The 14095-nt window shown below is 33.6% G+C and overlaps 1 protein-coding gene across 1 annotated transcript; it reads left to right on the top strand.

Moving 5' to 3' along the window:
* Positions 1-8207: 8207 nt before the first annotated feature.
* Positions 8208-12483, top strand: LOC127734580 (uncharacterized). The gene is made up of 5 exons (XM_052244529.1): positions 8208-8309; positions 8646-8882; positions 10105-10201; positions 10522-10706; positions 11959-12483. Exons 2-5 carry the CDS (start codon positions 8652-8654, stop codon positions 12106-12108), a joined length of 663 nt encoding a protein of 220 aa, XP_052100489.1. The 5' UTR covers positions 8208-8309; positions 8646-8651; the 3' UTR covers positions 12109-12483.
* Positions 12484-14095: the final 1612 nt, after the last annotated feature.

Consider the following 14095-nt stretch of genomic DNA (forward strand, 5'->3'; position numbering starts at 1 on the left):
GCTGGTGTCATCTGACCTTGACCTCATTTTCATGGTTCATTGGTCAATGTTAAGTTTTTGTGTTTTTGGTCTGTTTTTCAAATACTAATAGCAATAAGTCAACTCTTATTGTTGTATGGAATGATTGTAAGGTGTACATGTCTGTCTAGCTGATGTCCGTCAGGAAGGGTTGACTTGACCTCGACCTCAATTCATGGATCAGTGATCAAGGTTAAAGTTACGTGATTAGGTCCGTTTCTCAGATACTACAAGCTGCAGGTCAACTATATGTGGTGTATGGAATAATTGTAAGGGGTACATGTCAGACTGGCAGGTTTCATCTGACCTTGACCTCATTTTCATGGTTCATTGGTCATTGTTAATTTTTTGTGATTTGGTCTTTTTTACAAGTACTGTAAGCAATAGGTCAACTATATTAGGTGTATGGAATGATTGTAAGGTGTACATGTCTGTCTAGCTGGTGTCATCTGACCTTGACCTCATTTTCATGGTTCATTGGTCAATGTTAAGTTTTTGTGTTTTTGGTCTGTTTTTCAAATACTAATAGCAATAAGTCAACTCTAATTGTTGTATGGAATGATTGTAAGGTGTACATGTCTGTCTAGCTGATGTCCGTCAGGAAGGGTTGACTTGACCTCGACCTCAATTCATGGATCAGTGATCAAGGTTAAAGTTACGTGATTAGGTCCGTTTCTCAGATACTACAAGCTGCAGGTCAACTATATGTGGTGTATGGAATGATTGTAAGGGGTACATGTCAGACTGGCAGGTTTCATCTGACCTTGACCTCATTTTCATGATTCATTGGTCATTGTTAATTTTTTGTGATTTGGTATTTTTTACAAGTACTGTAAGCAATAGGGCAACTATATTTGGTGTATGGAATGATTGTAAGGTGTACATGTCTGTCTAGCTGGTGTCATCTGACTTTGACCTCATTTTCATGGTTCATCGGTCAATTTTAAGTTTTTGTGTTTTGGTCTGTTTTTCAATTACCATAAGCAATGGGTCAACTATATTTGGTGTATGCAATAATTGTAAGGTGTACATGTTTGTGTGACAGTTTTTATCTGACCTTGACGTCATTGTCATTGATCTTTAAAAGTGTTAAGTTTATGTGATACTTGTAGTAAAATCTTTATCTTTAAGACTTTCAACATAAAATCAATGGTAAATAAAACAGGCGAGACATTTCAGCGTGTGCACTCTTATGGTTCATTTATATGTTTTGGGTTGAGTGTGGCGTCCATTTTGCTGTACTAGTATACATTTTTTAAGGGCCAGCTAAAGCCCACCTCCAGGTGAGGGATTTTCTCGCCACGTTAAAGACCCATTGGTTGTTTTTTTGGCTGTTTTCTGCTCTATGGTCTAGTTGTTGACTCTTTGACACATCCCCTTGTTTTCATTCTCACTTCTATAAATCATTATTTTTACAAGTGTTTATATAATTTCTGAAAGAAGTTGTTGATGATACAAGCATGAAATTTATCAGGAATTTGCAGCATTTGCAAAATTTGAAATTTTTTGCCTCTATGTATTCCATTCAAAATATTGAATTTTTCCTGATATCCAGACTTTAGCACCTTCTGTACTTTCATCCATGATGATAGCCAGTTCCTGAAAGCCAGTTGTCTTATAAAACATGGATAAAGAATTTGTTACCACATACCATTAACTATCGGTGAAAAACAATGGAAATTACCACTGTTTCACATGTACTTCTTGTCCTTTATATTTAAAAAAATATTCTAACAGTGCCATAGAGTAAGGTAACATCAGTTTCCGGAAAAGGTAAAAATAAACTAGCTGGACTAAGCATGCAACTTGTCTTGCTGTGTTATATTTTTTATGGAATATGATGATGATGACGGATGCATGTTTAATGTTCAGGACCAGCTATGGAATGTGAGTAAGTAAGATAAAATTGGATAACCAAGGCCGTAACTACCATTGAGGCAAGTGAGTCCCAGATAAAAAACAAAATAGCCTTTCAAGACGTCATAATTATTTGGACTAGCATGAGTGGTGAGAGACTGTGCGGTCTTGCCATGCTTCATGTTCATCACAATAAGTATGTCAGCAGACCAAATATTCTGAAACGATTTGACGAAACCGGCCATAGAAAAATTGGTAAACTCCAATTTGAATAACAATTGCTACTGAGTCGATGTTTGTTCTGTGTTCTGGCGGCAGACTCAAATTGATATTTGGATGTTTATCCGACATATAAATTTAGATAAAGTTGTTAAAAATTTGATGTTAGTACATGTCTTAAAATATGAAAAATATATAAAAAGTGTCCAAAAATAAAAACACCGGACGGCTTGTTTCAACGATGTCAAGCTCTCTGGAAATGCCCAGAATGAAGGATTTTACACCATTTATCCCAGACACCTGCGAAATTTTTCGCCTCCCTACGCTCGGCTCTATTTTTTCATTTCGCTCTGCTCGGCGATTGGTTCTGCCTCACTAAAATAACATGCCTAGTTACGGCCTTGATAACTCTTCTGAAACAAATGGTTTCCTAAATAATAACTTGAGTAGTCATTGCTTAATTGGAACAAAACTTATACAGATGGAAGATATAGGTAAGTGAAAGAAGCCTTTTGATTTTAGGGTCAAACTTGAAAAAAAATTTGTGGAAAATGTTTTTATACGCCCGTTTACAGGACGTATTAATATGGTCTGTCTGTCCGTCCGTCGTCAACATATCGGACAATAACTCAAAAACGCTTTAACCAATTTTCATGAAACCTTGGTGAATTCATTTATATCTATTGACGTAAGCTCCCTTTCGATTTTTATAAATTTTACATTTTGTTTCTGAGTAATGGGATTTTATTCCTGAAAAAGGAGGGATTTTCCAGTTCTCGGACAATAACTCAAAAATGCTTTGAGCAGTTTTCATGAACTTTGGTGACTGGTTTATATCTATTAAAATAAGCTCTTTAGTATTTTATAAATTTCTGATATCACATTGAGGAGGAATGGAGTTTTATTCTTTGAAAAAGCTACGGGCGTATCATGCACTCCCGGTGCAGCTCTTTATTTTGGATTTGTAACCATTTCATGAGTTTCTTTTTACTTGATTCAAATGAAACTTATACAGATAAAAGATACAGGGAAGGGGTAGGATCCTGTTGATTTTGGGGTCAAAGATTAAGTTCACTTGCTAATAATAAACAAACTGGAAAAATGGTTTCCTGATGGCTTCTTGAGTTTTGCTTGCTTGATTGGAATGACAACTTTTACAGATGGAAGATATAGGGAAATGAAAAAGCCTATCGATTTTAGGTTAATAGGTCAAAGATCAGGGTCAATGTTACTAAAATAGAAAAAAAAAATGTTTGCAGATGGTAGCTTCATTTTCGTTTGCTGGATTTGAATGAAAAGTATATAGATGAAAGATATAGGAATGGGGAGCAGCCTATTAAACTTGGGTTCAATAGGTCAAAGGTCAAGGTCGCTGTTACTGTTACTAGACGTAGAAATTTGTTTACTAGTTGTTCAGTGGTTTCGGGGTGGTATCCCACTGTTTTAACACATATATACAGGCAAATATAGCAATAAAAGTATATGATTATCTTTCTTTCCAAGCACACTAGCATTTTGAACCTTTGAATCTAAAACATTATTTCTAAATAAATGTGCAGTTTGGGGAGCATCAGTTGGCAAAGCCAGGTTTTACTGAGTTTCACATTTGTAGTTGCATAGTTTTCCCAATTGGAAATGCAAAATATTTTTCTCAATGACTTACATGTGCTTGAATGAAATTATTTGATATATGATCAAAATGCTAGGAACCATGCAAAGGCACAACATTTTTATTAGGAACCTCTGAATTGTTATTTCAACTATTCTTTAACACATAAAGACATAAATATCAAGTGATCTATACAATTCATATGAAACTAGTTCCACCATATTTTTATCGCCGTATGATTCTTTGGAACTTGGGCACTTTCAATCTGATATATGATTTAGTCAATTCAAACCAAACTTGACCAAAGTGGTAGAAAAATTGTTTCATACAACTGCAAAAAAATTAAGAGCTACAACAAGTTTTTTTTTTATAGAAAACCACAAACCAGAATTGCATAAGGCATGAAAAAAATTGAAATACAAGACAGTGGTTCAGGTAAATAAACTCATCATAGATACAAGGATTGAAATTTTGTATTTGCGCCAGACGCGCGTTTCGTCTACAAAAGACTCATCAGTGACGCTCGAATAAAAAAAAGTTAAAAAGGCCAAATAAAGTACGAAGTTGAAGAGCATTGAGGACCAAAAATTCCTAAAAGTTTTGCCAAATACAGCTAAGGTAATCTATTCCTGAGGTAGAAAAGCCTTAGTATTTCAAAAATTCAAAGTTTTGTAAACAGTTAATTTATAATTATGACCATATCAATGATAATTCATGTCAACACAGAAGTGCTGACTACTAGGCTGGTGATACTCTCGGGGAATAAAAACTCCACCAGCAGTGGCATCGACCCAGTGGTTGTAAATAAACTCATCATAGATACCAGGATTGAAATTTTGTAAGTTGTTGAAACAAGATAAGATACCTATATCGCAATGTTTGACAACTGACCCCCTCCTAATTAGATAAAAACAAAGAAAGCAGTGCACAGTGCCATTAGTTACTTAAGATTCCACGAACAATTCATTCTATCAAAATATAGATTATCGAAGAGAGGTGCGGAAACAGTGCGCGGGCGGAGAAGGATCGCACAAACGGGTGAACCCGTTTAAATGAATCCGAAGCAAGGAAATGAAAAAAGTTAAGTAATACATTAAAGTTTATTTTTCAACGCTGTGACTTAATCATTACAAGCATAAATATGATAAAACTGACTCAATGCACGAATCAAATTCATGTCGAATATCTTTTCTTAGGAAAGCCTATAAAGGTTGCAATTCCCAAATTAGTTGGGCTTGAATGTTCTTTTTACTATATCCTCATACGTCGTTATGTTTTCCTAACTTTGGTCCGGGGCGTTCCTGGTTAATACATTTATACATTTTACTCTGACATAAACAAAAAATCAGCTATTCATACATTCCGACTGTACTAACAGGTGTTATTTTGCCATGAATCTAATGTTAACTATTACCTCATTAGTGGGGTCAAATTTTGTCTTGAAAACTCAACAGGATTGAAATTTGCAATAGAAACAGTTCATTCTTAAAGACACAACGCAGGTAGATTATAAAATGAAACCACGATACAGTATAAAAGCAATTTGAAAAAGCATGATAAAAACAATGCATAACAGAAAACTGCTTTGAAAGAAATTGGTTGTGAAGTCCGTCTTTTGATAGCTTAATAGATGTATTTCATTAAAAGAGGAGTATGTAATTTCTAACGCCACACATACTATTTATTGATATAAATGAATAACCCTACATTCGCTAGTACTATAAAACTAAGCACCAATTAAAATGTGCTCATAGATTTCGACTATAATTTAAATAGGCTATATGTTGATGTCTCCATACGGTCTTTTGCGCTGGGACACGCTACGTGGATATAGACAGTAACTAGATCTATGAATGGCATAATGTTCAAATGGCATTACAAAGGTTCAAGATGCTGTCAACGTAACCCACACTACTTTTTATATGATTTGTGTCCGCCGGTTTTCTGAAATTTTGAAATTGGCCGCGTTCATGTAACAGGTTAAGACTTTCAAATATAGAAATACAAACGTGTATTTAAAAGATCGTGTTATTTGAACGTAACCACACTATGGTTTTCATACCGTTGAAATATCTGTAATTTAGAAAAAATGTTCATACGTTTCGTTAAAAAAACATAAATTCACACTGATTTCAAGAAAAAGTATTTAATTGAACGCAGTATGATTTTATTTTACCAAAAGACATATCCCAAAAGTCAAGTATTGCTCTTTGATATATAAGGTTAACAATTCAGTGCACTTAAGGGGCTTACCCGGCACCTTCTTTCTTTAAGATATCAAACATATCCCAGGGATCACAATAATAATCGAGGATTCATTTCTTGAGCTTGCGAATAAACTTCATTGACATACATGAACGAAATACGCGCTAGTAGACATAATTAACGAAAAAATGGCAAAACAATTGGCGGGATCATTGGCTTGTTGAAGCGCAAATTTTAGAATGCAGAATGTATTATGTATTAAAACTTTTACAACAAAAACCACGAATCTATATTTGCAAGATTTCTCGCAAGTTGTACATGTAAACATGTCAGATTTATTACACATTTGTAAATGATTTCGGATAATATTTTATTCGATGAATTAGAAAATCCATCTTTTATTTACTGTATATACAATTGTAACTTTTGATGAATTGGAGCTACTGAGATGATCCAATACACCAGACATTTGGACTATTGATCATTCTATACAATATAACTATATTAAAACGTGTCTTATGTAAAGCATTTCAAAATCGTTTTCCACGTTTTCCTAATTTTTAACAATAAGACATTGAACGTGTACATTACAACTCATCTTCAACAGATGGTACAAAAATTGATTGCCCTGGTTCTTTATAATACTTCACGAACTAAACGGCCACGTCAAAAAATCATTTATAGCAAATTAAAATAAGGTTGTTAAATCGACAAAAATAAAGAATTGAAACAAATCTTGAAATATGTCCTTCTTTAACACTGAATATATATTGTTTAGCAAAATCCTACAAGAAACCAGCAAAATTTCTATTGACAATAGGACTGATAAGTAAGAATACAACTATGATCTTTATAAAAGTTACAAGCTACAGCACAAAGTGTGAGCACTTATTAGTTTATGAAATAACATTATTCGCTTTATCATGCCTCTTTCCTCTCATATAGGACAGCAGTCATAAGTTATTGTAATTAGTCCATTTTTGTTGGCAATATGAAAGACAACAGTCGGTTTCCTCTAGGCAAGATAATTCAATTGGAAAAACTTGACTGCATGTGTAAGTGTTGCAAGTTTAGAAATATCTTAAGCAGTCGGCAAATATCAAAGCCAGATAAACTACCAATTTTTGTAGGACTTGAAATTAGTAAAATTGCCTTACTTGAACACAAGTCTATATATAACCTAGTCTCCCCTTACCATAGCCGAGTTGTCAAATTTCGCCTGGCGACAGCAATTGAGTAATATGGGTCATTGGTTTTCTCGTACGAATTGTTTCACATTTCTTCATGATAGCCTGCTATACGGTATTGGTGTTGCTCATTTATGACGGGGACCTCTAGTTGTTTTAACACACCTGTCCTTCGGTCTCTGTTGAATAGTTGTTTCATTAGCAATCTTACCACACCTTCGGTACTGATATGATTTATAATCAACCTTTCTAAAATTGACCGTATATAAATTTTGAAATCATAAAGAAACTAAGGTTTCAACTCCCTCAGGCAAAGTTGACCTTAGATGGATTTGGCTTTTTCTTCAGGTCCCTTTTCGTCATATAACTCTTCAACTTTTTCGGTCCTTATACATCATTGGCTTTCAAATATTCGGCTTTCAGCGTTCCTGATGAAGGTAAATCCTGAAAATCGCCTCGGACGCATGAAATTTATAACGTGTTGTTTTCATTTCCTATTTTCATATATACCTTTGTAAATTGTATACAACCTACAATCCTTCTAATAGTGTTTTATTCCTGTTTATTAACTTTGTTGTACGTTATGTATATCCATTTAGTAGTTGCCAATGTAATTCTAATTCCAGTTTTGCAACTATTTTACCTATTTTAAAGAAGGATTATTGACACCAAAGAATACAAGATGTAATATGAATACATTAATAGTATCGAGTGAATTTCAGAATATCAATTTGCGTGAGTGAAAAAAAACCATATAAAATCATTCTTGCTTCAAATTGGATTATAATACACAAATTTGTAATTGGGGATTACAGAAAATTTATATGATTTTTAATATTGACAAATGTATAATGATTTCCGTTTAGCAGCCTTAGTCTCACCATATTTGTTCCTTCCTAGACTAAATAACTTCTGTCATCACTGGTTTATACCTAAAAGTATAATTTGACAATTGGTTTAGTTAAATGAACAAAAATCAGTTTGCCACGTTTATTCTTTGCCACATGAACGTAACGTACCTTTGGTTTAGTTCGGAACGTGTACCGATCGGATATGCTTTTATTGACTCGTAACAGATGTTTGGATAATGATTCGTTGTGATGTATTCGTTTTCGTGGCCGATTCTTTTCCTTATAAGAAGGAATCGAACTTTGATGCGTTCACTTTGTCATTTAACTGTCATCTTATCTTGTCCTCAAGGATAGAAAAAACAGGTAGGGATAATTATTTCTTATGGTAATCAAATTCAAAATGATTAAATGAAATTATTAGTTATCGGTATTACATTTTAATTGTTTTTTTCATATCTGAATGAAATAGAATAATAAGATACCAATTTTAATTTATAATCTATTATCAATATCGTCATTTACGTATTGGTATTTTTTTTATAATCTTTAAAATTTAATTAGGTAAACGGTTGAAAAATGAATAGGGAATATCTTTTTTTTTAATATTGTAATTTCTGTCTCTGTGTGTTCAAGTTTTATTGAGAATACACCAGAAGAAAAAAATGGTACAAATACTAACCGTTTCCTTCAATTTTTCAGCCCGTCATGGCAGCTTGGTTAAATTTAGCATCAGTAATTGCAGTGCTTGTCTCACTGGCAAATGCACACAAAAACTACACAGTAACAGAGGAGATCTGGTTTGATGTAGAGGTAAAGGACCATGATGGATTAGGGGAGGACTATAGAGGCAGATTTGTTGTGGCTGTATTTGGAGATAAATGTCCTATGACCTCAATGAACTTCCAGTCACTAGCTAAAGGTTACAAAAGAGGAACAGTAAGTTTTATATTATCTCCTATCGGAATACTTAGATTAGGAAGTTTTTGTTTTTTTAATATCCAGAAATACATAGTTTGATTTTGAATGTAAGATGCTCAATAATTTAAAACAAATTACCCAAATGTAATAGTTATTTGCTTAACGTCCAAAACCAAAACTTTCGTGCATTTTCAGGACGAATGAAAATAGACATATGCAAAAAATAGTAGGATGGTTGAGTTGTAATAAAGCCAGTTCATAAACAGACCACACGTTTTTGCGCTTCAAACGAAAGACTTTTAAATGTTTGAAGTTTCTGCTTCCCCGCTAAGCACGCGGTATTAAGCAGTGAGAGCAAAAAGTGGTAGGCTCGGAGTCGGAACAATGTGTCCGAGTAAGGTAACATATCGTCCTGCGGATTTGCTACCTTGTGAACCAGAGCCTTTAATATCCGGCTTAGTGTGTCGGTCTAGTGCTAAGCGGGGTTCATGTCATATCGCATTAACATGTTCTCGTCCTTATTTAATTTGCCACTGGACGTTAAACAGTCAACTGTTTATTTGTTGAGGCACATGTATTGCGGATAAATTATTTACTTTTAACATCACTTAACAACATATAAAATTTAAAGTTTATTAACAATAAAATATAACAAGTAAACATTGCGTTTATAACAATGTTATATTGAGGGAAACGTCGCCTTGTAGAATTTCAAATCCAAATACAAATTGTCATGCTTAAAATTCCAGTACAACCGTTTGGCAATAAAATTCAATTAATCATGTTTATTTGCAAAATGCGTTGATTTATTGAAAAAAATCAGATCTTTTCTCCAATAAAACAACATGTTGCACATAGATCATATCTTGATAGACCAAATAATAAATTTAAACATATTACTAATCAATGGGTTTATAGAATTTATAGACTAGGTTTTCTATCCTTTGTTGTTAAGGCGTGACAGATGTCGCAGCCATTGTATAATTTCCACAGCCACGTAGCAAATATAAAATGAATTATCTCAGTTGATGAAAAAGACATAAAAAATATACCAGAGAAAAATAAAATATAATTAAAGCATTATATGTCTGCTATTTTTAGAGGAAATCGAAATAGTTGAATAATTTTAGAAATACATAAATTTGTCTACTTTTAGGAATATAAAACTAGGTGACCATTCTGACATTACATTCTGAAAATAAAACAACTATGCATTTTTTTTTTTTTTTTTTTATTACAGAAGAAACAATTGAGCTACAAAAGATCACCTATTCACAGAATTGTTCCCGACTTTATCATTCAAATGGGTGACATTACTATTGGAGATGGTACTGGAGGTTAGTGTTTTTTCTTCCTGCAAATATTGCATTTTGGCTTCCTTCAAGTACTCTGGAAGTACACACGACATTTCTTTGCTATCAAATGCCGTATGAGCGTTACACTAAATAATAACCTTTAAAAAAATAACAAATTAGAATATATAAAACTTTGTCTATTTCTTGGGAAATTAATTTAGTGTCGACAGTTAACATTCAGTGTTTATGCACACACCACTAATCTTTTCCAAAATATGATGCACACCGTTCTGTTCAAAGGATGATAAATAATCTTGGGAGAATATTATTAATTGAAACACGTCTTGATGTATTTTTTCCAGGTGAAAGTATCTATGGACCAACATTTGTTGATGAAAACTTCGATATCAGCCACAAAGCCGCCGGATACGTATCCATGGCTAACCACGGAACAGACACTAACGGCTCACAGTTCTTTATTCTCCTCAACAAAGCAAGATGGTTGGACGGAAAACATGTTGTCTTCGGAAAAGTTATTAAAGGAATGGTAAGTTTTCATTATTCTCAAGGTTTTAATTATGTGTATTGTTAGCCTTTTTCAATGATTAATGTTAATCAATAGCTAAACTGCGAGTACTCTCAGATCTGTAGTTTTTTTTGTTGTGAGGGATGTATAAATACCCTGCCACGTCCGGTCTGTGTTTTTGTTAGATGTTTTTCTGCTTTGTATCAATCTGATGAGATACGTCCTTTTCAACTTATTTTTATAGTTTACTCTTATGTTGTACTGTTGCACCACTGTGCCAGGTTAATGGAGGGTTTGTGCCTTCAAACATGTTTAACGCCGCCACATTCTTCATGTGCCAGTCTCAAGTCAGGAGCCTGTAGTTCAGTGGTTGTCGTTGGTTCATGTTTGTCATATTTGTTTTTCGTAAATTGTTTTGTTATAAATTAGGCCGTTAGTTTTCTCAATTGAATTGTTTCATATTTTTCATTTCGAGGCCTTTACTAGCCGACTATACGGTATGGGTTTTTCTGATTAGTGAAGGCCGTACGGTCGCCTATAATTGCTTATATTCAATTAATTTGAATTTTGGTTGATAAATGTCTCATTGGCGATCATACCACATCTCCTTATTTTTATAAGATTGAAATAACGTTTGTTTTGGCATGCTTAAAATCTTCCCTTTATTCGTTAAAAACCTTCTCGTTATTCGTTACAAACTTTTCTTTCCATCACGAAAAGACATATGATGCTTACCAACACCATTTAGTTCTATAATGATTCGCTATTCTTATAGATAGTTATGGATAAAAAAATGTTTGTGGGTAAAAGTCATTGTGACAGTAACTATTTCTGCAAAAATAACCAAATGGCATCTAAAGGTTAACATTTGCCATCTTCGACCAAAATAAATAAACAGGTGTCTACTCTAAATCGTCCCAAGTCTATAAAAGTTAGGAATAAACTTAACAAAAACAATCTGATTGTTAACTGTGCAACTGATTATATGCGGTACGTCTTAATATTTCAACATTAAATTTACAAAAGAAAATTTGCTCGGGATTGGGAATTATACCACATCTTCTTGTCTTTATATTGATCGTTTTTCACAAGCCATTCAATTTACTTGACCATCAATTTAAAGTACCCCAACGATTTTGTCATATGACTTTAACGGTACCGATTTTGCAGTTATGAGACCCGCGATTGCTTCTTCTCTGCATTAAAAAATGATTATAAATAAGCATGCTGATAATATAAATAAAGAATTAATATATGTTCGTTTGATTTTTAGGATGTAATTAGAACCATTGGTGAAGTACCAGCCGATTCAAGAACAGCTGTTCCAAAGAAAAGCGTAAAAATTATTGACTGTGGAATTGTAGGAATTGAAAAGAAATATGAATTAACAGAGGCTCAAGCTGCAAGTGATGAAGATTTATAAACATTTCCCACATTAGGAATCGTTAATAAATTAAATCATTAGCATGACTGAATTCCACATGATCATCAAAATGTTTTACAAGAATGTTTTCCATACGCGTGCTTGTGACTATTCTTATTTTTGTAGAATTAACAAATATATGTTGTGATATCTATCTTTTTCTTCTTCTATCAAACTTCTTTACTTTATAGCATAGATATCCACTTTATATAGCCAGTTAGCAGCCTGCGGCTGTGTACTTAAACCTGTAAATGAATAATAATGTTAAGAAGAAACGATAGAAACTTCGATCTAGAACTGTCAAGTCTAGCCGTGCAGTGATAATCAAGGCCGGATGTGCAATAAAAGCAGTCGAAATAAAATTGATTATTTATATATCTGTCTTTTGTCCTTTGCTTCATGGAAAATGAAAAATGCCCCTCGGTGTCTGTAGCCGTCCACAAAACAGTTCTCAATGATAAACGTAACAGCAACTTTGCAATTTGGTATGAAGGTACATACATCTAACAAGAGTTTTTAATACCTTCCAGAAAAAGTTTTTCATGTGATTTCACTAGCTTTTATTCAGTTGACTCTAGATTAGGCATCAGATCACTGAAAGCCCTTGACATACCTAGTCGATGTACTAGCTGACTTATTAAAGGAGAAATTCTAGCTATTATATTTGCTTATTTGCTATACTAGTCTTTCAAGTAAAAATTACTAGTCTTTCTAGTTAATTTACTAGTCCTTCTAGTAAGTTTACTTTCTACCTAGTAAGTTTTACTAGAATGGCTTGTAATCCCATGGACAGTAAGTTTATTTTCTACCTAGTAAGTTTTACTAGAATGGCTAGTAATTCCATGGACAATCCCATGGACAGTAAGTTTACTTTCTACCTAGTAAGCTTTACTAGAATGGCTAGTAATCCCATGGACAGTGAGTTTACTTTCTACCTAGTAAGTTTTACTAGAATGGCTAGTAATCCCATGGGCAGTAAGTTTACTTTCTACCTAGTAAGTTTTACTAGAATGTTAGTAATCCCGTGGACAGTAAGTTTACTTTCTACCTAGTAAGTTTTACTAGAATGGCTAGTAATCCCATAGACAGTAAGTTTACTTTCTACCTAGTAAATTTAACTAGAACGGCTAGTAATCCCATGGACAGTAAGTTTACTTTCTACCTAGTAAGTTTTACTAGAATGGCTAGTAATCCCATGGACAGTAAGTTTACTTTCTACCTAGTAAGTTTTACTAGAATGGCTTGTAATCCCATGGACAGTAAGTTTACTTTCTACCTAGTAAGTTTTACTAGAATGGCTAGTAATCCCATGGACAGTAAGTTTACTTTCTACCTAGTAAGTTTTACTAGAATGGCTAGTAATCCCATGGACAGTAAGTTTAATTATTTGCCTAGTAAATTTAACTAGATACTTGTATTCCTTTGGGTGGTTAGTTTTTCAATATAGATAAGTTTTTGGATACAATGATGCAATTTGAGTTTTGGGGGTGCAGCTTCCAAAGTCTGTTACATTCCCACCCAAAAAGTAGGTCACCCTTACCTACCATTCTGTGTGTAAGTATTAGGCCCGGTCATTTGTGAGGCAATTAATGACATAAAGTAATTTGGTGTGAGGATGCATTAAAGAGAAATTTAGGCTGTAATTCCAATTTAAGCAAGATTAGTTATCAGATGCTGAGTGCCTTAAATACATTTAACTTTATATGGAGAACGTAACAATAGGAAGGTCAACGCATAACATATATTGGATCTTGGATGTGTACTGATTGATATTTAAGTCTTAGATACATTATTTCTTTTATTAGTTGTTATTGGCTTTGAACTAGTTGTCAGTAAATGCGAGTACTCTCATATCTGTACTATGTGTCTTTTTTGTTGTTAGGGATGTATAAAAACCCTGAAACGTCCGGTCTGTGTTTTGGTTACATTTAGTAGATGTTTTTCTGCGTTGTATCGAACTGTTTTGACCAGTAGTTGTCGTTGGTTC

The sequence above is a fragment of the Mytilus californianus genome, unplaced genomic scaffold (assembly GCF_021869535.1).
Source record: "Mytilus californianus isolate M0D057914Y unplaced genomic scaffold, xbMytCali1.0.p SCAF_3, whole genome shotgun sequence".
Taxonomy (NCBI): Eukaryota; Metazoa; Mollusca; class Bivalvia; order Mytilida; family Mytilidae; genus Mytilus; species Mytilus californianus.

Coding starts and splice junctions, on each gene's coding strand:
- LOC127734580 (XM_052244529.1), top strand. CDS start 8,652: ATGGCAGCTTGGTTAAATTTAGCATCAGTAATTGCAGTGCTTGTCTCA. Junction 8,883..10,104: donor AAGGTTACAAAAGAGGAACA/GTAAGTTTTATA, acceptor TTTTTATTACAG/AAGAAACAATTGAGCTACAA. Junction 10,202..10,521: donor TATTGGAGATGGTACTGGAG/GTTAGTGTTTTT, acceptor TATTTTTTCCAG/GTGAAAGTATCTATGGACCA.